The 22,086-nt window shown below is 40.9% G+C and overlaps 1 protein-coding gene across 9 annotated transcripts in view; it reads left to right on the top strand.

Annotated features, from left to right (window-relative positions):
* Nucleotides 1–22,086, top strand: part of SRGAP1 (SLIT-ROBO Rho GTPase activating protein 1) — a 233,446-nt gene that overhangs the window by 193,412 nt on the left and 17,948 nt on the right. For all 9 annotated transcript variants that reach the window (XM_073327901.1, XM_073327900.1, XM_073327898.1 and 6 more), the window contains 4 exons: nt 74–208; nt 13,221–13,326; nt 16,974–17,198; nt 20,844–20,923. In XM_073327901.1, the coding sequence (XP_073184002.1) occupies nt 74–208; nt 13,221–13,326; nt 16,974–17,198; nt 20,844–20,923 (546 nt within the window). The remainder of the gene's footprint in view (nt 1–73; nt 209–13,220; nt 13,327–16,973; nt 17,199–20,843; nt 20,924–22,086) is intronic.

Below are 22,086 nucleotides of genomic sequence, written 5' to 3'. Positions count from 1 at the left end.
TTCATTTGTTTATATGAAATACTGTTAAGCAAGAATGCCTGTGTATGTTTCATTTACTCTATTTATTTTTAAGGTGAAAATCCTTTGGCAGATGACCAAAGTAACCATGACATTAACTCAGTTGCTGGAGTACTGAAGCTCTATTTCCGAGGGCTGGAAAATCCTGTCTTTCCTAAGGAAAGATTTAATGATCTTATTTCCTGTGTCAGTAAGTAAAAATTCATATTTCATTCTCTGTAGAATTACATGTTCATAAATACAGTAGCTACCTAGAAAAAAAATGATTTCACTGATTTTTCTGAAACAATTTGTTTGCCATCTACAACAATCTGTGTCGATTATTAGTCATACTTGCAGCTGTGATTGCTCCCTTTTCCCAGAAGGATCAATGTACAGTGTAAGTCTTTGTTTTCAGTACAGCAGGAAGACAATCTTTCTTAGTATATGAAATATTTAAATTTACATACACTGCCATTTTCTTCTAATCTTTAGGGCAGAACAAGGGAATGATGACATCAGTGTGCCAAGAGAGTGCATTACTTCTAGCAATGGTTTCACTCTCTGCAGAAGTCTCATGCAAATGGTGGTGAATAACTATTTAATGACCCAACAGTGTCTGATTCTGAGCACCACCTGTGAGATGCTTAGTGCTCTCAATTTCCATTTGCTTTTTGGGGAGTTGGGATACCTCAGCCCTTTGCAGGATTAGGAGCATAATAGTTCTCATTCCAGGTGATGTTCTTGCCACTGTACACTAGGTAAAGAGAGGAAAGCAGTATAAAAGGGCTCAAAAAGCCTCCGAACCTGCTGATGAAAAATTCCCTCAGCACAGGGAACTGAGACAGATAGCTGCAGCTGTCGTCAGAGGACTTCTTCACAACCCCCAGCATGAAGAGAATGCCATCACAGGGCTGGAGTGGGAGGAAGTGGGACCGCAGCACCTAATGCTGCAAAACATCTGGGCAGTACTGTTGCCCACAGGCAGGCAGGGGCAGGTTACTGTAATTTATGCAACCTTTGATTGCTGTCCGAGTTACACTGGGATACCCTATGGCCCTGGGACAGCCCAGGATCAACAGGGCACAAAACATGGCTTTGTGAGTTCCATAGTTAAGTTCCAGCTCTTGTGGAAAGCTTTCCTCCCCTGAGCCTCACTCTGTTGGCTGGCTGTCCCAGCTGAACGTAAGTGTTATGAAGGGGGAGAAGCAATCTCCTAGGTAGCTACGTTCAATCCCATTGGAGGTTTTAATTAGGACAGGCACTTTGAACTCTACTATCTGCTCAGTGGGGAGCCAGCCCAACATGCAGAGCTCCAGGGTGGTGTGTTTAGGTGCCCTGTGTTGCTCAGCAAATGGGCAGTTGTGCTTTGTACTATGTGGAGCTCAGTGTGTGGTTTCATTTCTAGATAGGATAAATGGCAGTAATCTAGCATGGAGGTTATTAATGAGCGGATCACTGTGATCTCTCGGTCACTCAGGAGAGGGTGCAGAATTTTGGTCATGCTGAGATGGAGGTGGGCACATTTTTTCCACCATGACTATTTGAGTCTCCAGCAGCACTGTGGGCCCCAAAACTTCAGACTAATTTAACAATCTGAGGACAGATTCCCCCAACAGAAGAAGATGTGAGAGAAGACAAGTTCTATAAAGCATTTCAACCTTTCTACCAGCGTTACTTCAGTCTTGTCTGGGTTCACCTTTAACCAGCTGCTCCTCATCCAAGAGCAAATGTCATGGAGTCAAAAATTTTAAGGTCAGAAGAGGGACCATTCTGATCATCTAGTCTGATTTCCTTCATGGGGCATAAAAGTTAACCCAGTAATTCCTGTATTGAGTCCAATAGCTTCTGGTTGAACTAAATAATAGATATGAGAAAAACATCTAATGTTGATTTAAAGACATCAAATAATGGAGAATTTACTACATCACTTAATAAACTGCTCAAATGGTTAATTGCCCTCATTGTTAAAAATTTGCACTTTATTTTCAATCTAATTTTTCTCATTTCAACTTCTATCCTTTGGATCTTGTTATGCCTTCATTATTTTGATTAAGCATTAAGACAGCTGGGAGATAGTGGTGTTTACATGTAGACCTGGGTAAGTCCACCTACTGCTGGCACTTCAACTTATATCATCTCACCAGATCTCCCAATGGCTTTAAATAGATTTGAATACTATGGAGGAAGAAGATTGAGCCTTATAGCTCAAATGAGGGCTTTGGAGATGGAAGAACAGTTGTCCCAAACAACCTGTTAGGTTCTTTCCAAGAAGAGGGGCCTGAAATGTTTAAAGTTCCTTTCCCGCCTTCAGTTTCTCAGATGCAGGACAGGTATATTTGGTGATTGATGGTAGAGTTCTGGCAGAATGAGTATAGATATGCATCCCTTGTCAATAGAAAGGTCAGCTCCAAAGCAACACCATTTTGTGGCCTACAGCTTCACTGAGGGGGAACCAGGTTCATGTGGCACTGGAGACTGGCCTATCTTATCAGTCAGCTTATTTGAGAAAAGTGAGTCTGGGCATTGGGTGATAGTTTGTGGGGCTTCTAGCATCAACCAATGATTTCTTTAGTCTGACTACTATATGTCTTATGGTAGGCAGTAAATTATCTTACTGAAAGGAAGTGTTGACAATCTCTGTTATAGTAGGGCTCCCAGAAGTTCCCTGTTGTCTCTTTGTATCCAGGAAGAGCAGATATCAGAGTCACAGATGGTAACCCTGAATGATGTCACTCCTTTCCTTGGAAAGGGCGTCTTGTGTTTCTGTTCCTGCTCTTGGCTAGTTCCTCTTGTGGTTTATGAGGCCATCTTGGATGTAGGTGACCTTCTTTGTGACAATTACTCACAAAAAGAGGTATTGTGTATTAGGGTTGAGTAGAGCCAGTCTGTATTTCCAAAATGATTTGTAGCCCAAAAAAGTTCTGCTGGGATTCACTTTTCTGCCTCAGTGGCAAAGAAGAGAGAGGCTCTGTTTGCCTTTGTTATGGCAGTGCCATAGGTTTGTAGAAATTCTGTGTGTGCCACTGACTACTTTCAGTTATTTCTTTCACAAGTCAGCTGACTGTCTGCATAGGTGGGGGGATTGAGAGAGGGTGCTTTGATACTAGAATGTCTTTAGCCGTGTTCTAGAAGTGGCTGTAGGACCTAGCTAATTCATCTACTCCTTGGCTGCTTGGTTGGGTAGAGTTTTCTATAAGTAAGTTTTGGCAGGATCCAAGAGTTTTTCTGGGTAGATCATGGTGGTTTCATCTTGTTTTGGAATAAGGAAAGTTCTTATTCCTGTCTGGAGCAGCAAGTGGTCTGATCAAGTTAAGGGGATGGTTCTTGCATTTATATTCACAGCCAGCCCTAGGATCCAGTCCAGGGATAGTCAGCTGTGAACCTACATCTGTAGCTTACCTGTGAAAAACCTAAGGTGGAGAGTTTGGATATCTTTCTTAAAATATTTATAAAACACTTATGTGTGTGTTTGTTTTTAAACACAGTTACTGAGTATCAGTGAAACATTTGGTTTGTATGAAATTCATGGTCTGTTGACTACTTCATCCTTAAAATATTACCTGCATTAAAATGTTTGCCCATCACAATATTTATATATTTGCTTATTTTTGACTTGTTTCTGTTTTCTGCTATGATAAGGTAGAAATGAGTATAGTAGTTCATATGAAATATTATTTGATTTCCAAGCAAAATCCTATTTATTCACACACTATTAAAGCCTAGCTTTTTAATCCAAGGCAATGTCAATTCATGTCCCGAACCAACCCATATTGGTGTTTGTATGCTCAAAAATAGGTGCGAGAACAAAGGAAACCAAAGCAGACTCTAAGCCTTAAACTAAGATTGAAGTAAGCTAAAAAGAGTTTAAGGAATTAAAAGCATTACTTGCATTTTTAGAGAGTCATCATAGAAGAAACATAGTGTAAAGCTCAGTGCAGATGTTTCAGCCCTCCAGAGAACTATTGCACTGAACAAGGCTGTGGATGACTTAAATGTTTGTACTGAACTTTGTACTTTTGTTTCTTCTCTGATGTCTTGAGAGCACCTCAGCAGCAGTATTTTTAATTCCTTTTGTTGATGTGAGTTTTCAGACCCTCTTCAGGGTTTTAATTTTGTCTCTACACTTGTATACTTAGGTTGTGTGCTGCTTTCCAAAGTATAATCTTTTATACAAGAAGACACTCACTGATTTTAGAACTTACTATACCCCACCTGAATTTTGATGGAACCCAGACATCATATATTTACAAAATCCTAGTCCAGTCCCAAATGCAGTTTTTACTGTTGTTTTTTAACCTTAGACATCATATAATCTGCAATGGGACAGACAGTTCGGGCAAAACCCTGCTCCCAGTTTGGATTGTAAATCCTTCAAGGCAGGTATAATCTCTTTTCTGTGTCTGTACCGCCCCAGCACATTGGGGCCTCCATCCAGGTTGAGGCCTTCAGGCACTATAATAATAATATAAATATGCATCATTATTACTAGAGGCAATGGGAGTTTTGCTAATTATTTTTAACAGGAGCAGGCACAGGCCCTTTTCCCGTAAGAGAATAGAAATTGTTAGGACTTGTTGAGATCACTATATAGCATGTAGGTTCTGGAAAGCTTTTATTTCTTAATGAAGCTTGCAAATGCTCCAGTTCTTATTAAATAGAGTTTGTGATAGTACAGTATGAAAATGAATATATCCATTTTCACTTGGTCTCCTTCCAAACAGTTCTTGAAGATGAATGCAGATGTATTTTACAGTTCTGTTTACAAAGATTCCTGTGATTCACAACAAAATAGGATATAGAAATGATACATAAAGTTGGCATTCATTTAAAAATATAAAATGGCAAAATGTCACAGATAATATCTGAAAATATAATGTTGCTAGTGAAAGAACCTTGAAAGTGGACTGTTCAGCTGTGGATGTCAAACATATTTGAGGCTACTACCATAAACTGAAGCTTTTCACAATGTAGACACTGAGGGTTTTGTTTTGTTTTGTTTTGTTTTTGCATTAATGCATACATTTTCAAATGAAATAACATATTGTGATTTAATGCTTTTTCTTTGCAAGTGCTTTGGAAATGGTGCTACAAAAGATTCAGTGCTTTCTGTGCAATTTTCCCCAGATAAATGTATAATAATTATATAGCTAATTTGTTTTGATTTTTGAACAGCTTTGGTTAAATTGGGGGCAAGTTCTGATTGTTCCAGAGCTAGTCTGCAGCAAGTAATAGGGCATAAGGAACTTGTATCATTATGGGCTTCTCTATATCGGAAAGCCATAATTCAACTGCTTCTGCTGCCTGAGCAGAAGGGTGGACACTACTGCTGGTATTCTGAGGGTATTGAATTCAGCCTGTTTCAGTAGATGCTAGTCATACTGAAGGCAATATGAGTGACTCCTTCATACACCGGGGCCAGATTTGGCCACGGAAGCACTGGTGATGAAGTAGAGGGATGGCCAACTGTATCTTGCACTCTCGCCAGTTGCTTTTCCTGATGAATGTAAATTACACTTATTTTGCACACTCACCAACTGCCACATCAGCATAAGTTAAATCACTTTTGTCACTTAGAACCTACAGTAAAACTTGCCTTTAGTGACCACCTCTCAGGAGAGAGAACCTGTCACGAGCTACTACTTGCAGAGGCCACAGAACACCACCACTCTCTGGTGTGCAAACCTTTGAAAAGAGACCACCACTTAAGAGACCACTTTTGCTAACTCCCGTGAGTGGTTGCTCTTGGCAGGTTTTACTGAATTTACACTTACTTTATGACCAGCATACTCCTTATATGAAACTTACACCTCTGTTTTGTCACCATGGAATTTGGCCTAGAAAGGGTAAATATTTGTCGTACATTACTGGGGAGGTTGTGGGAGAGATGGAAATAGAGCCTGACCCCAGTTATTGAGTTATTACCACGTTCTAACCACTAAGTAGTGCTCCATTGCACAATGCTTCTGTGCTCAAATGCAAACATTTGTGGTTTATATACCTGAGCATTTATTGCCTGTTAAATGCTGCACTACTTTGGGATTATTGCTTAAACATCAATTTGCCTGATGTTGTCTTATGTTCTTTAGACAGGATATATTCTTGTCTTCATGTATAATTTAATATTGTGTTATTTGGTTTGGCTTTTTTGTTGTTTTTTCCCCTTCTCTGGTCTACTTTATTCCTTAGATGCAGGTTATTCGTGCATTTCGCTTTAAGCACTGTTTGCAAAAACCTCAAGATAGTTCAACAGGTGATTAAATGTGCTGCCGCGTCTTAAGGAAAAGCAAACGCGCACCCTGGTTCTCAGTATCTCCAAAATGGACAGAGATGACACTGCATTATGAACAGGTTCTAGTGATTTTTGAAATCTGGTGATTTTGAAAATAGAGTTTTGTTTAAAAATTTAAAGCTCTATTACACAGTAAGTGAACTAAGTCAATTGATTAGAAATACACACAAAAACCCAGTGACAGGGTTCAGTACAGCACAGTCTGCCTCACCTCCACTGCATACCTGCCTATAGTATGCAGTCAGCAGTGGCTCCAACCTCTCTGCACTTCTTCCATTAGGTGTTACGGCCTCTGGAAACGACAGTCTCAAAAAGACTATGGTCCCTGAGTTGGTCCTCCCACAGTGCTGCCCTGTCAGAGCTGGTTCAGAGATCTCTGAGTGAGTGCTGAGGCCCTCCTATGCAGCCACTACACATATAGTTTCCCTCTTCCTGAACTCTAGGCTTCCAGGGTGCAAAAGGTCTTGCAAGGCCCTCCACACCATTGTAGATTTCACTCTTGATTTAAATTTAGTTGGCCGCTGCAAAATATGCACCTCTCCACTTGACATCAGTTCCCCTGAGGCTGTTTCAGTTGTGGCCAATATTCGTTCCCTTCTCCAAGCACCTCCCTTCCTTGCCTCCTTCCCCACACATAGAGGATAGATTAATTCCTAATGAGGTTATCCTCGCCAAAGCCAGGCTAATTGCCTGGACTTAAAGGTGGGAGTATTGTCTTGTGATCTTTGACTCCTGGGTCATTCCTCTAATTGTAAGTTCTATTCCCATTTCTGCAACTAACTCTGCATTATTTGGGCAAGTCACATAGGTTGCATACCACAGTTAGTATGTTATATTATAATTTAAATCAGCTTCTGTACCAGATGATTGGAGGATCACTAATATGCTAATTTTTTTTAAAGTCTCCAAAGGCGATCCTGGCAATTACAAGCCAGAAAGCCTAACTTCAATACCAGTCAAATTGATTGAAACTGCAGTAAAGAATGGAATTATCAGACACACAGATGAACAGGATTTGTTGGGGAAGCGTCAACACGGCTTTTGTAAAGGGAAGTCATGTCTCACCAATCTATTAAAGGTGGTAGGTGGATGTAGTGTACATGGACTTTCAAAACAACTTTGACAAGGTCCCTCAGCAAAGGCTCTTAAGCGAAGTAGGCAGTCATGGGATAAAAGGGAAGGTCCTCTCATGGCTCAATAACTGGTTAAAAGACAGGAAACAAAGGGTAATAATAAGTGGTCAGTTATCGGAATGGAGAAAGGTAAATAGCGGTGTCCCCCAGGGATTTGTACTGGGACCGGTACTGTTCAACATATTAATAATTGATCTAGAAAAAGGGATGAACAGTGAGGTGGCAAAGATTGCAGATGATACAAAATTACTCAAGAGAGTTAAGTCCAAAGCTGACTGCGAAGAGTTACAAAGGGATCTCACAAAACTGGGTGTCTGGGTAACAAAACAGCAGATGAAATTCAGTGTTGAAAAATGCAAAGTAATGCATATTGGGAAACATAATCCCTACTATACATACAAAATTATGGGGATCTAAATTAACTGTTACCACCCAAGAAAGCTATCTTGGAGTCATTGTGAATAGTTCTCTGAAAACATCCGCTCAGTGTGTAGCATTAGTCAAAAAAGCTAACAATGTTAGGAACCATTGTGAAAGAGATTAAGAAGACAGTAAATATCATAATGCCCTATATAAATCCATGTTATGCCCACACCTTGAATACTGCGTGAAGTTCTGGTCACTCCATCTCAGAAAAGATATATTAGAATTGGAAAAGGTACAGCGAAGGGCAACAAAAATGATTTGGGGTATAAACAGCTTCCCTGTGAGGAGAGATTAAAAAGACTTGACTGTTGAAGTTAGAAAAGAGATGACTAAGGAGGGGCTATGAGAGAGGTCTATAAAATCATGAATGGTGTGAAGAAAGTAAATAAGGAAGTGTTGTTTACCCCGTCACATAACACAAGAACTAGGGGTCACTCAATGAAATGAACAGGCAGCAGGTTTAAAACAAACAAAAGGAAGTACTTCACACAACTCACAGTCAATCTGTGGAACTCATAGCCAGGGGATGTTGTGAAGGCCAAAACCATAACTGGGTTCTGTTAGGCAAAAGATTCTTTTCCCCAAGAATCAGACAGGCACAGACAATACTGAAGGGGGTTTATTCACAGTACCGGGAAGACTGACAAGCAGCTTCAAAAATACGGTGCCAGTGGCCAGTTATATACATTCTTTTATCAATTCATTTGCATTTATCTGTACATACAGAGACAGACATTGTTACAAATCAAGAGAGAACCCTAAACAAAGATAAAAATAGGAACAGTACATACATATAGAGGTCATCCTTTTGCATCAAGCATCTAGAAAAGAAGTACTTGTGGCACCTTAGAGACTAACCAATTTATTTGAGCATAAGCTTTCGTGAGCTACAGCTCACTTCATCGGATGCATACTGTGGAAAATACAGAAGATGTTTGTTTTTATACACACAAATCATGAAAAAATGGGTGTTTATCACTACAAAAGGTTTTCTCTCCCCCAACCCCACTCTCCTGCTGGTAATAGCTTATGCAAAGTGATCACTATCCTTACAATGTGTATGATAATCAAGGTGGGCCATTTCCAGCACAAATCCAGATTTTCTCTCCCCTCCACACACACACACACCCCAAAACAAACCCACTCTCCTATTGGTAATAGCTTATCTAAAGTGATCACTCTCCTTACAATGTGTATGATAATCAAGGTGGGCCATTTCCAGCACAAATCCAGGTTTTCTCCCTACCCCCCCGCCCCACACAACACACACAAACCCACTCTCCTATTGGTAATACCTTATCTAAAGTGATTACTCTCCTTACAATGTATATGATAATCAAGGTGCTGGAAATGGCCCACCTTGATTATCATACACATTGTAAGGATAGTGATCACTTTGCATAAGCTATTACCAGCAGGAGAGTGGGGTGGGGGGAGAGAAAACCTTTTGTAGTGATAAACACCCATTTTTTCATGATTTGTGTATAAAAACAAACATCTTCTGTATTTTCCACAGTATGTATGCGATGAAGTGAGCTGTAGCTCATGAAAGCTTATGCTCAAATAAATTGGTTAGTCTCTAAGGTGCCACGAGTACTCCTTTTCTTTTTGCGAATACAGACTAACACGGCTGTTACTCTGAAACCTATCAAGCATCTATGGCTGCCTTACGGGGGCAGGAGGCAGGGTCGGGGGGAGGTAGGGATGAGTGCTTACAGATATCTGGTGGGCTGTGAAGAGAAGGTTTATTCTGTTCTAAAATCTGAGTTACTGGGCAGGCATTGACCATATAGGCTTATTAATTGTTTACAGTTGTCAGTGTCTTTGCTTCTCAGCAGTTTCTGTCTTTTTTGCTGGCTGAATTTTAACTCCTTCCTGACAGTTCCAAAAAAGAATTAGATACATTCATGGCTGCATGGGATGGGTGCATCAATTGCTATTAGCCAAAATGGTTGAGGATGCAACACCATGCTTTGGGTGTCCGTAAGCCTCTGGCTGCCAGATGATGGGACTGGATGACTGGGGATGGATCACTTGATGATTACCTGTTCTGTGTATTCCCTTTGAAGAATTTGGCATTGGCCACTGTCGGAAGACAGGATATTGGGCTAAATGGACCATTGTTCTGACCCAGTATGACCATTCTTATGTTCTAAAATAAATGCTTAGGTTATCTTATCTGAAAAATAGGAAAAATACCAATTCACTTCAGAGGAGTGTTGAAATAGGACTAAATTATGGTTCTTGAGAGTCAAAGTAATGAAGATGAAGAAGAGGCCTTCAGCATGCAAGTAGAAGATTCGCTGTACTTGTGTGCAATGGGCTTTACCTCCTTGGCACTGTTATAGCCAGTAATCCTTCCTCACAGTAACTGATCTGCTAGCCTTTGCTATGGCCACACAACAACCCCACCCTTGCAGACGCACCTCCTCTGGAAAAGTAACCTTTAGAGGCAAAGCAACACTGTCTTTCCCCTTGATGGGGTAAGCAACACAGTTATGCAAGGGGGTTCTTGCATCCACTCCTTTTCCCCCATAGAAGCAGCCAGAATTTAGTCCTTGATGTTTGAGATCCTTAGGTAAAAGATTACAATTCTCATCTATCTTTCATTGTAAACTAAAGCAAAACTTGTGAGGGGAATATCAGTGTTTTGGAAATAAACAATGGAGAGCAGCCAAATTCACAGTTGTGCAGTGTTCAGATTTTCAGCAGAGAATTTTTTCGCCACGGAAATGAATGAGAGGTAAGAAAATTGGGACAATTTTACTAGGAATGAGTTAAAATATACGCAGCTAATTACAGCAATGTGTGGTTTGTAATGACTTCTAGTGACTGTTTTACACTGTGTCCTGACAGGTAGCATGTGCTGGAATGTGATAGGACCCATACTATGAAACCTGATGTTCCCTTTTTGCTTACACGGTCTATGCCCTTGGCAGGTAGTTATGAGTAAGGCTATGTTTTAGTCACAGATATTTTTAGTAAAAGTCATGGACAGGTCACAGGCAGTAAACTATATACCACTGACTAAATCTTGCGTGGTCTGGGGAGAGGCAGCCCTGGGGAAGCCATGGGTGCTCGCGGGGGGGGGGGGGTGGAAATTGCTGAGAGGAGCCATGGGTGCTGGGAGGGTGGGTTTTGCAGAGCTGGCAGGCTCCCTGCCTGGCTCCATGCAGCTCCCCGGAATCGGCAACATACATGCCCTTTCCTGGGCGGAGGGACAGCTGGGGGGCTCCATGTCCCAAGCGCTGGCTCTGCAGCTCCCCTTGGTTGGGAATTGCAACCAATGGGAGCTGTGGGGACAGTGCCTGGGGGCGGAGGCAAAGTGCAGAGCCACCTAGCTGCACCTCAGCCTAGGAGCTGAGGGAGGGACATCGTGCCACTTCTGAGGAGCCTCCTGAGGTAAGCACCGCCAGAGCCCTCACCCCCTCCCGCACCCCAAACCCCTGTCCCTGCCCTGAGCTCCCTCTCACACCCAAACTCCTTCTACTGCTGGGGTGTGGGGCAAGGCGGCCCGAGACTGCCCTAGTAGTGCCTGGTGCAGCTGGCCCAGGAGCTGCCCGAGCTGCTCGGGCGGCCTCGGACCAGCCGCACTGGCTGCTGCAGAAGTCATGGTGGTCCTGGAAATTCACGGAATCCGTGACCTTCGTGACAAACCCGTAGCCTTAGTTATGAGCTGCTTGTTCAGCAAATAAAGGTACAATTCCTGAAAACCAACACACCTACGCCCAGAACTGGAATGCTGGGCTACATGCTGCTCTCTTCCATGAGGAGAGGAATACCGCTCACCCCAGGCTGTAGCGCTTCGCTGGTGCTGCTATTGCAGGAGCTTCTGCAGCCCCAACCCATCCCTGCTACAGGAAGTGAGAAGAGAGGATGGAAGAATCTGCTTGTGCACAAGAGATTTCCAGGGACCTAGATTGCATGCAATCAAATCCCTGTTCACCCCAACCCGAATCCCCCTCACACATCCCCGTTCTGCTGGGGAATCTTCCATGGCTGCAGATGTAGGAGCAGTATTTGCCCTGTCGTTTACCAGGCAGAAATATTTATCTTCAAGGAAGTGCTATTGAGGTGCATCACTTTTGTTTGAGAAACCCAAATTCTGCTGCTGTGATGCTCTGCTTGTCATCAGTTTATGATATGAAAATATCAACTGTTAGAAACTGGATTTTTTTCCCTAAGGGGAGAAATATTTAAACACTAATCAACACACATTTTATATCTGAATATGAGTCCTAATTTGTATAAAATAAGCACATGAAAAGACCAAAAATAAACATTGAGAACGCCATCTATAATTAACACTGACCTTTTAGGTAAGTGATTATTTTAAATGTCTTCTGTGAAAAATCTTGTATTCTGTAACAAATGGTTTTTAGCTGTTGGCTTCACCCCCAATTCCTCATTTCACAGGTTCTCAATGTTACCAGTTGTCCATTGCACTGCTATTAGGTGCTATTATTCTAATATTCTACTAGGACTGTGTTTAAATTATGTGAATTGTACTATTATTTCTTGGTTGACTTAGGGGGCATTATTGAAATGTTAAATTGTTCTTAGCAATGTCATTTACACCAAAAATATCTTTGAGAGAAGAGTTCAAGGATTTCTTATTCAGAATAGAGGTTTGCTACTTTGAAAGATGTTTTGCTTTCCAGATGAAGCCCCATGTTCATTCTGAACAATGTAGAAAATCATAGATGCTGATTTCTGTTGTAAGGCAATAGAAACCAATGCTCTTGTGCTGCCTCAGTCCTGCTTTACACAGCTGTTGGTTTGCCTATTTCAGGAACGTTTTGATGGACCTAAATGAAATTATCTAGGGAAAACACATCTGATCATTGTACTTTGTATTTTTGGATTAACACAAGAAGGCATTGATCTAGAATTGACTCTAATAGATTTACAGCTGGAGAGATGGTGTTGACAGAGAAAACTAAGTCGGGAAGGCTTTACGATCAGTGATCAGAAGGATATTTTCAATATGCAAATTCAAATACAGAGAATAAGCCGGTGTTTGGAACTGATGACAGAGATTCCTAGCCTCCTAATATTACTTTTTTACCCTTCGGGGGGAAATCCTCTTATGGCAGTTTTGCAAGCTATCTTACTTAGAAATCTGCAGTAAGTTAGTTTTCAGCAGACTTGCTGGACATATTTAAAGCATCATCTGGTAATTATGTATTAATAAAGCTGGTCAAAAGGGGGGAGGGGAACTCGATTTTTTCCAAAATGTTTGCTATTTTTTTTCCCAAAAATTTGAAGAATGTTGACCAGCAACCTATATTAGCATAAGAATGACACCGTTAAGCTGAATGTACAGGTTTTCTCTTAAAAAGGAGCTGAAGATATTATCTTCTGCCTTACAGGAATAGATAATCTCTATGAGAGGGCTCTTCACATCCGCAAACTCCTCCTGACTTTACCCAGGTCTGTCCTTATAGTGATGAGATACCTATTTGCCTTCCTTAACCAGTAAGTACCTTTCGGTTCCTGCCAGAATGCTGCATCTTCATCCCATTTCCACTGCTGGTGTCAAAATTTCCTTTGTCATCTTCATAATCTTCATGAAATTTACATTTAGGCTTCAGGTAACACATAAGAGGGTATTTTAATTGGCAATGAAAACAGAAGGAAAAGGTCCATTTTCGTACAAACTGAAGTTACTTTTCTTTTTAACTGACTACAAGGTCATGGTAAGACTGATAAAAGTATTGCCTTGTACGCAAGGACTGCGGCTAGAGCTGGAGCTGTAGAACAAAACAACAAACAAAAAATATCCACATTAAAAATAACTTGCATAATTTAGAAGTGAACTTTTTCCCCTACACTCCTATCTTAAGCTGATTTTAACTTTCTGATTGTAAAAAATGTAACATACTCAAACAGCCAAAACACCTACAAGCTGGTGGTTTGATGCTGTGGTGGAACAAGATCCAAATTTCCTCATGTGTGTCTTTTGGGAAATTCACTGGTGCTCTTGCCCAAAATAATGATGGTGCTACAGGGGCTCAGGAACCCCACTTCTTTCCCTTCATACTGAAAAACGGAGACAGTTGTTGGGGTGGTAGGGGTATCAGAAACTGGCCCATTCTGAAGGAAAAAACTGGGCCAGAGGAAAGGGTAGTGTGGGAGAAAACATTGTTTTACCTGTGTCCTTTTTCTCTTTTTTTTCCTGGTCCTGGTATTTTCACTGTGATATGCTTTCTTTGATCAGTGTTCTGCCCTATTTCTGGCTCTTTCTGTTTCTGTACTGCCTGCCTCCTGGGATTTTTGTTCTGTTGCTCCTTAAACCCTCCCTTCCTTCAGCACTGTAATGTGTATTTTGGGTTGAGCTTCTACTATATCTTCCAGGATGTGAATGATAAACTGTGTTATTAAATGTTAATATATTAAATCTACAGGTTTTGTTCTTAGGTTTTAATAGTGTGTGCACATACTGTATATTTGTTGAGGCTAGCCTCCGTTGGACTTGTCACCAAATAAATGATTTTCCAAACGCACACACAAAGTCTTTAAATATAAGGATTTGGGCCAAGTTATTTTTTCCACCTGAAAAACGCAGCTGTATCTGTTGAGAATGGCTATAATAAGGGTATGACAACCAGCAGTGCATGTAAGACTGCTTTTTATTTCCTGACCTCAATCACCTAACATGGATCAGGATTGGTAATACATGTTATATGGTCTGGGTCAGTATTCCTTGACCTCAGCCATTACTAATCCACAATCATTGCTGCTCTTTGGTAGTCTCCTCACTTAATTTTACATTCACCCTAGTAAAATCCCACTCCTCCAGTCTCCACTTTACCTCCCATTCCCCAGCAGCAATGGACCTGCTACCAGCACTAGATGATGATATGCTTACTGAGGGTGCATTTACACTTGAGCTGGAGGTGGAATTTCCAGCTCAGGTAGACTGACTTAGTGTGCTAAAAATGGCAGTGTAGCCACAGCTGCATGGGCTAGCCATCTCACATACAATCCCATCAAAGCTCTAGGCACATACTTGGGACAGTTAGCCCCTCCCACCACCCATTCTGCTGTGGCTACACTATTTTTAGCACACTAGCTCAATCAAAGCTAGGGCAGGTGTGTCTATACGAGCTGGAATTTACACCTCCAGCTCTAGTGTAGATATACCCTTAGTGAATGAGAGATCAGGCCCTTAGTTAGCATATTTCTCCTTTGTTCGTGTTTGCTCCATAATTGAGTGGATCTATTGGGGCTGCACAAAAAACACTTTGCTGAAATAAAAATAGTCTCTTGTACTATATTCCACCAAATGTGTGTTATGGAGAACAGAGAGGCAACAGCATGTAGCTTTTCATATTTCATAAATCAGTTATAACCACCTATGTAGCATAGTTCATGAATAATCAAATGGCTGAATCTCCTTTGTAATTTGTAGAACAAGATTTATGATATCTCAGAATAGCACACAGCACATTAACAAAATATGACACAAAAAAGAGATTTTGCAGAATTGGAAGGGATCATTTAGAGTTCTTGGCTCTTTTCAGTTTGTATTGATGTCACAGTACTGTTGCTATGCAGCAAATGTTTTCTCTATAAAGTATAGTTTAAAGCCTTTTAAGCTGGTGTATTTAAAGATGGGCAAACATACCAGCTGCATCTCTAATCCTTCAGGGTGCCAAGCAGTATTGAATCAATGGGAGTTACGGGACTTCAGGCCTTGTGGGACTGGGTCCTGAGTCCTTAAGAATGACTAATCTGGGGAGCTATAAGCCTCAATCCTCAGCTAGTACTGAAGAGCACACAGTTCAGCTTGCAGGAGGAAAGGATGTGTGTGTAGAGGTAGCCTTTGTGATTCTGGGCCAGGTATTCATTAGGCTGGTCCTCTAGCACAGTTGTTCTCCCCGTGGGGTACACACAGGTCTTCCGGGAGTACATCAACTCATCTAGATATTTGCCTAGTTTTACAATAGGCTACATAAAAAGCACTAACGAAGTCCGTACAGACTTAAATTTCATACAGACAAAGACTTGTTTATACTGCTCTATACACTAAAATATAAGTACAATATTTATATTCCAATTGATTTATTTTATAATTATATGGTAAAAATGAGAAAGTGAGCAATTTTTCAGAAATAGCGTGCTGAGCCATTTCTGCATTTTTATGTCTGATTTTTGTAAGCAAGTAGTTTTTAAGTGAGGTGAAACTTGGGATACACAAGACAAATCAGACTCCTGAAAGGGGTACAATAGTCTGGAAAGGTTGAGGGCCACTGCTCCAGCGTAATTTATAAGCAGTAAGGGGACGACATGGAATCCAGGGATCAGCAAGATGTAGGAAAGCTCCAGCCACACGCTGCTTCTATCGGAGGCTGATTTTTCAGACAGGTGGAGTGACATAGCAGCGACCAGAGGATCCCTCTGACCATCTTGTGGTCACCTATGCTCTGTTTCAGATATTGGAAATTTTGTTAGATACATGGCTTCATAGTAAAGGGGAGAGGGTTCCTTCCCTCCGAAAGCCCTTAGTACTATCTCGCCGACGGTTGTTTGCATTTTTTATTTTTTACACATGGAAGAGTGTCTTTACTGTAGATCACACAGAGTCCCTGAGGGCATGGCTAGACTGGAAACTTCAAAGCGCTGTCACGGGAACGCTCCTGCGGCAGCACTTGGAAGTGCGAGTGCGCTCCTGGTAATCCACCTCCACGAGGGGATTAGCTCCAAGCCTTGCTCCCGGCACTCAGAGCCTGTCTACACTAGCGCTTTAAAGTGCTCAGACTTGGTGCACTCAGGGGTGATTTTTCACCCCCCTGAGCCAGCAAGTTAGAGCGATATAAAATGGAAGTGTAGACAAGCCCTGAGTAAAGGTTTCCATGGCTAAAAAATGATTGATTCAAATTCATTTCTCGCACCCTCCCCCAGTGTCAGTTTATTCTAAATTCTCCCAGTGTTGTATATTGCCAGACAATAGAAGAACAAATTCTTTTTTTTTTTTTTTTTTTGGCTATGTTGTACAGGACTAAGTGTCAAAAAGGGTGGAGAACATTGCATTGTGCTGACAATTTAAGGTTGTTCTGAGCTACTTTTCAGAATTAGGATAGTCACAGAGGAAAAGTCTTTTTCTGATTCTTCTTCCAAAGCCTTTCTCAGTACAGTGATGAGAACATGATGGATCCTTATAACTTGGCCATATGTTTTGGCCCAACACTGATGCCTGTTCCGGACATACAAGACCAGGTGTCATGTCAAGCTCATGTGAATGAAATAATCAAAACAATCATCATCCATCATGAGGCTATTTTCCCAGATGCTAAAGAGCTAGATGGCCCTGTTTATGAAAAATGTATGGCTGGAGATGACTACTGGTAAGTCAGAATATTATCTTTCTGTCTCCATACCAAAATGCTAGGCCTCCATTTTACATGAATGACTCCCATGATATAACAGGTTCTATATAACTAAAACAAATATGAAAATAAAAAAAAATAATTCTAATGTGTGGAAGATTCACAGGAAAGTGGTACTGTGAAACACATGGGGCAAATATAACCATGATGATTGCAGGGTTTCCTAACTAGAAGACTTCAGTGGAGTTAATTTAGGATTCTGAGAACTATCACAGATGTGACCATCAAGTAGTTGACAGAGGTCTACATGTACAATTAGGAGTGGGTGGCCAGGTGGTGTAGTCCCAGTCTTGCATTTGTTGAAGGGTTCCATAAAAGAATTTCAGTTCATAATGGTTTCACCATTAAGCCCAGACATATATACACTAAATTCAGTACTGCTAGAAGGGAAATATCCAGTTACCCTGTTACCCATTTAAATAAATGGAAATGATATCTGAAGGCAAGATATGTTAATTCCTGTAACAGTTACGATTTTACACCCTGGTCTGAGGATTACATTGCTTCTGACTTCAACTTACATATATATATATATATATATAAAACTGTGATTAATCGCAATATATATATATATATATATATATATATAAGTTGAAGTCAGAAGCAATGTAATCCTCAGACCAGGGTGTAAAATATATATATAAATTAGGGCTGTTGATTAATCGCAATTAGCTCAAATTAATCACAATTTTAAAAATTAATTGCGATTAATCACAGTTTTAATCACTCTGTTAAACAATAGAATACCAACTGAAATTTATTAAATACTTTGGATGGTTTTTTACATTCTCAAATATATTGATTTCAATTACAACACAAAGTACAAAGTGTACAGTGTTCACTTAATATTAGTTTTGATTACAAATATTTGCACTCTAAAAATGATAAACAAGATCGTATTTTTCAATTTACCTCATACAAGTATTGTAGTGTGATCACTTTATCGTAAAAGTGCAACTTACAAAAGTAGATTTTTTTTTTGTTACATAACTGCACTCAAAAACAAAACAATGTAAAACTTTAGCGCCTACAAATCCACTCCGTCCTACTTCTTGGTCAGCCAATCGCCAAGAGAAACAAGTTTGTTTACATTTACAAGAGATAATACTGCCTGGTGCTTATTTACAATGTCACCTGAAAGCAAGAACAGGCGTTCACATCTCACTTACATAGCTGGCATTGCAAGGTATTTCCGTAACTCAGATGACCCTTCATGCTTCGGCCATCATGCCAGAGGATGTGCTTCCATGCAGATAATGCTCATTAAAAAAAGAATGCATTTCTTTTTGCGGATACAGACTAACACGGCTGCTACTCTGAAACCTTAATTACATTTGTGACTGAACTCCTTGGGGGAGAATTGTTTGTCTCCTGCTCTGTTTTACCCACATTGCCATATATTTCATATTATAACAGTCTCGGATGATGACCTAGTGTATGTTGTTCATTTTAAGAACACTTTCACCGCAGATTTGACAAAATGCAAAGAAGGTACCAATGTGAGATTTCTAAAGATAGTTATGGCTCTCAACCCAAGCTTTGAGAATCTGAAGTCCCTTCCAAAATCTGAGAGGGACGAGGTGTGGAGCATGCTTTCAGAAGTCTTAAAAGAGAAATACTCTGATATGGAAACTACAGAACCCAAACGACCAAAAAAAAAAAATCAACCTTCTGCTGGTGGCATCTGATTCAGATGATGAAAATGAACATGCTTTGGTCCACACCGCTTTGGATTGTTATCTAGCAGAACCCGTCATCAGCATGGACATGTCCTCTGGAATGGTGGTTGAAGCATGAAGGGACATATGAATCTTTAGCGCGTCTGGCACATAAATACCTTGCAATGCTGGCTTCAACAGTGCCATGCGAAAGCCTGTTCTTGCTTTCAGGAGACATTGTAAACAAGAAGTAGGCAGCATTACCTCCTGCAAATGTAAACAAACTTGATTGTCTGAGCGATTGGCTGAACAAGTAGTAGTACTGTACTGAGTGGACCTCTAGGCTCTACAATTGTTTTATTTTTGAATGTGTTTATTTTTTGTACATAATTCTGCATTTCATCTTTCATGATAAAGAGATTGCACTACAGTACTTGTATTAAGTGAATTGACTATAAGGTGGATAGAAAGCTGGCTAGATTGTCGGGCTCAACGGGTAGTGATCAATGGCTCCATGTCTAGTTGGCAGCCGGTATCAAGTGGAGTGCCCCAAGGGTCAGTCCTGGGCCCAGTTTTGTTCAATATCTTCATAAATGATCTGGAGGATGGTGTGGATTGCACCCTCAGCAAGTTTGCAGATGACACTAAACTGGGAGGAGTGGTAGATACGCTGGAGGGTAGGGATAGGATACAGAGGGACATAGACAAATTGGAGGATTGGGCCAAAAGAAATCTGATGAGGTTCAACAAGGACAAGTGCAGAGTCCTGCACTTAGGACGGAAGAATCCAATGCACCGCTACAGACTAGGGACCGAATGGCTCGGCAGCAGTTCTGCAGAAAAGGACCTAGGGGTTACAGTGGACAAGAAGCTGGATATGAGTCAACAGTGTGCCCTTTTTGCCAAGAAGGCCAATGGCATTTTGGGATGAATAAGTAGGGGCATTGCCAGCAGATCGAGGGACGTGATCGTTCCCCTCTATTCGACATTGGTGAGGCCTCATCTGGAGTACTGTGTCCAGTTTTGGGCCCCACACTACAAGAAGGATGTGGAAAAATTGGAAAGAGTCCAGCGAAGGGCAACAAAAATGATTAGGGGACTGGAACACATGACTTATGAGGAGAGGCTGAGGGAACTGGGGATGTTTAGTCTTCAGAAGAGTAGAATGAGGGGGGATTTGATAGCTGCTTTTCAACTACCAGAAAGGGGGTTCCAAAGAGGATGGCTCTAGACTGTTCTCAGTGGTAGCAGGTGACAGAACAAGGAGTAATGGTCTCAAGTTGCAGTGGGGGAGGTTTAGGTTGGATATTAGGAAAAACTTTTTCACTAAGAGGGTGGTGAAACACTGGAATGCGTTACCTAGGGAGGTGGTGGAATCTCCTTCCCTAGAAGTTTTTAAGGTGAGGCTTGACAAAGCCCTGGCTGGGATGATTTAGTCGGGGATCGGTCCTGCTTTGAGCAGGGGGTTGGACTAGATGACCTCCTGAGGTCCCTTCCAACCCTGATATTCTATGATTCTATGAAATACTATTTCTTGTTTTTTACAGTGTAAAAATTTTTAATCAAAAATAAATATAAAGTGAGCACTGCGCTTTGTATTCTGTGTTGTAATTGAAAGCAATATATTTGAAAAATGTAGAAAATATCCAAAAATATTTAAATAAATGGTATTCTATTATTGTTTAACAGCGTGATTAATCATGATTAACTTTTTTAATCACTTGACATCCTCTACTTACACACACACACATATATATATATAAATATAAATAAAATTTTTAATAGTGCTATTTGTTTCATAAGAAAATTTAAATGATATTTGCTATAGAAATAGTTTACTCTTGTTAGCTTGGGGGGGGAGGGGTTATGCCAAATATAAGCATCCATTAAGCACTACTTCATGTGCTAATTGCCTGTACTTGCTTAACATTGTGTATTTCTGCAGTGATAGCCCTTATAGTGAACATGGTACACTAGAGGAAGTGGACCAGGATGCCAGTACAGAGCCCCACACCAGTGAAGATGGTATGTCCTTTATGTTACAACTTTAATCCTCTTTTAAATAAATTACATTTACAGGTTTTTCATGCAGGAGATACTCTCTCTTTTCCTCACTGTCTCTCAGTTGAAACTAAATTACTTCTGGGAGGATGCTCTGCTGCTTACACCTCCATTTTTAATCTTCAGGTTTTTTGTTTGTTTTTCACTCTTATCCATCTGTGTTTCGCCAGCTGTTTCCTTGCACCTTTCCTGGCTTGCTCAGTTACAGGAAGGGCAAGTGGGAAACTACTTCAGTCAGCACAAATTACGTTCTGATGTAATGTTCCCTTTTTAAGTGGCCTTTTACCATTTTTGCACAAGATAAACTGATCCAAACCATGGCTTTGAATATTTTAGCTTAGAGAATTGCATTCAATATGCTATATTTTGATATTTAAAAACACAACTTTCTAGAGGATTTAAGGACCCCCAAAACTATTAAACCAAAGCCATTCACTATAACTTGGCTCATGCTCACCCTTGCTGGACTAGGCATCGTAGCTGGCAGTGAGGGCTCAATGGGATAAACATCACCTATCAAATCTCCTCTTCTTTCTTTCAACAGAGTAAGACTTAGGCCTTGTCTAGACAGAGAAATATAATGGCATAGTTATTCCACTATAGCTATGCCAGTATATTTCCCCATATAGGCAAGCCCTTAGTGGCAGACGCCTCGTCCCCTTGTTTAGGGTAGCACAGTGGATAAAGCAGCCTGTGATAACAAGGAGGCAACAGATCAGGAGCCTGGGACCAAACAGGAAAGGGAAGGCAGATAGGGCCTGTAATCTGGTGGGTTGCATGAGAACCTGTTCAGGGGGGCAAGGTAAGCAGAGTGCAGGAGGGCCTCCTTCGCATTTTCAGGAGGAGCAGGGGAGGGAATTACAGGGGACAAAGTGGGGAAGAGTAAGAGGCCAAAATGGTATCATTGATTTTATTTAGGAGATCAGAAATGTCCAAGTGTATGGTCAAAAATAATAATTTAAAGGATTGGAAAAAGGGTCCTGTTGCCAGCCCCAGACCCACCATTTATTTTGAGCACCAGCCACAACTTGGTACTATGTGTCTCTTCCCGCCTCCCCTTATATACTAATTTATAAGATAGTTTCTCATGTTGCTAAAAAAGACTATTTCAGACTCCTGTTAAATGC

Source organism: Lepidochelys kempii, chromosome 1 (assembly GCF_965140265.1).
Source record: "Lepidochelys kempii isolate rLepKem1 chromosome 1, rLepKem1.hap2, whole genome shotgun sequence".
In the NCBI taxonomy this organism is placed as follows: domain Eukaryota; kingdom Metazoa; phylum Chordata; order Testudines; family Cheloniidae; genus Lepidochelys; species Lepidochelys kempii.
This window is presented reverse-complemented; position numbering and strand designations above follow the sequence as displayed.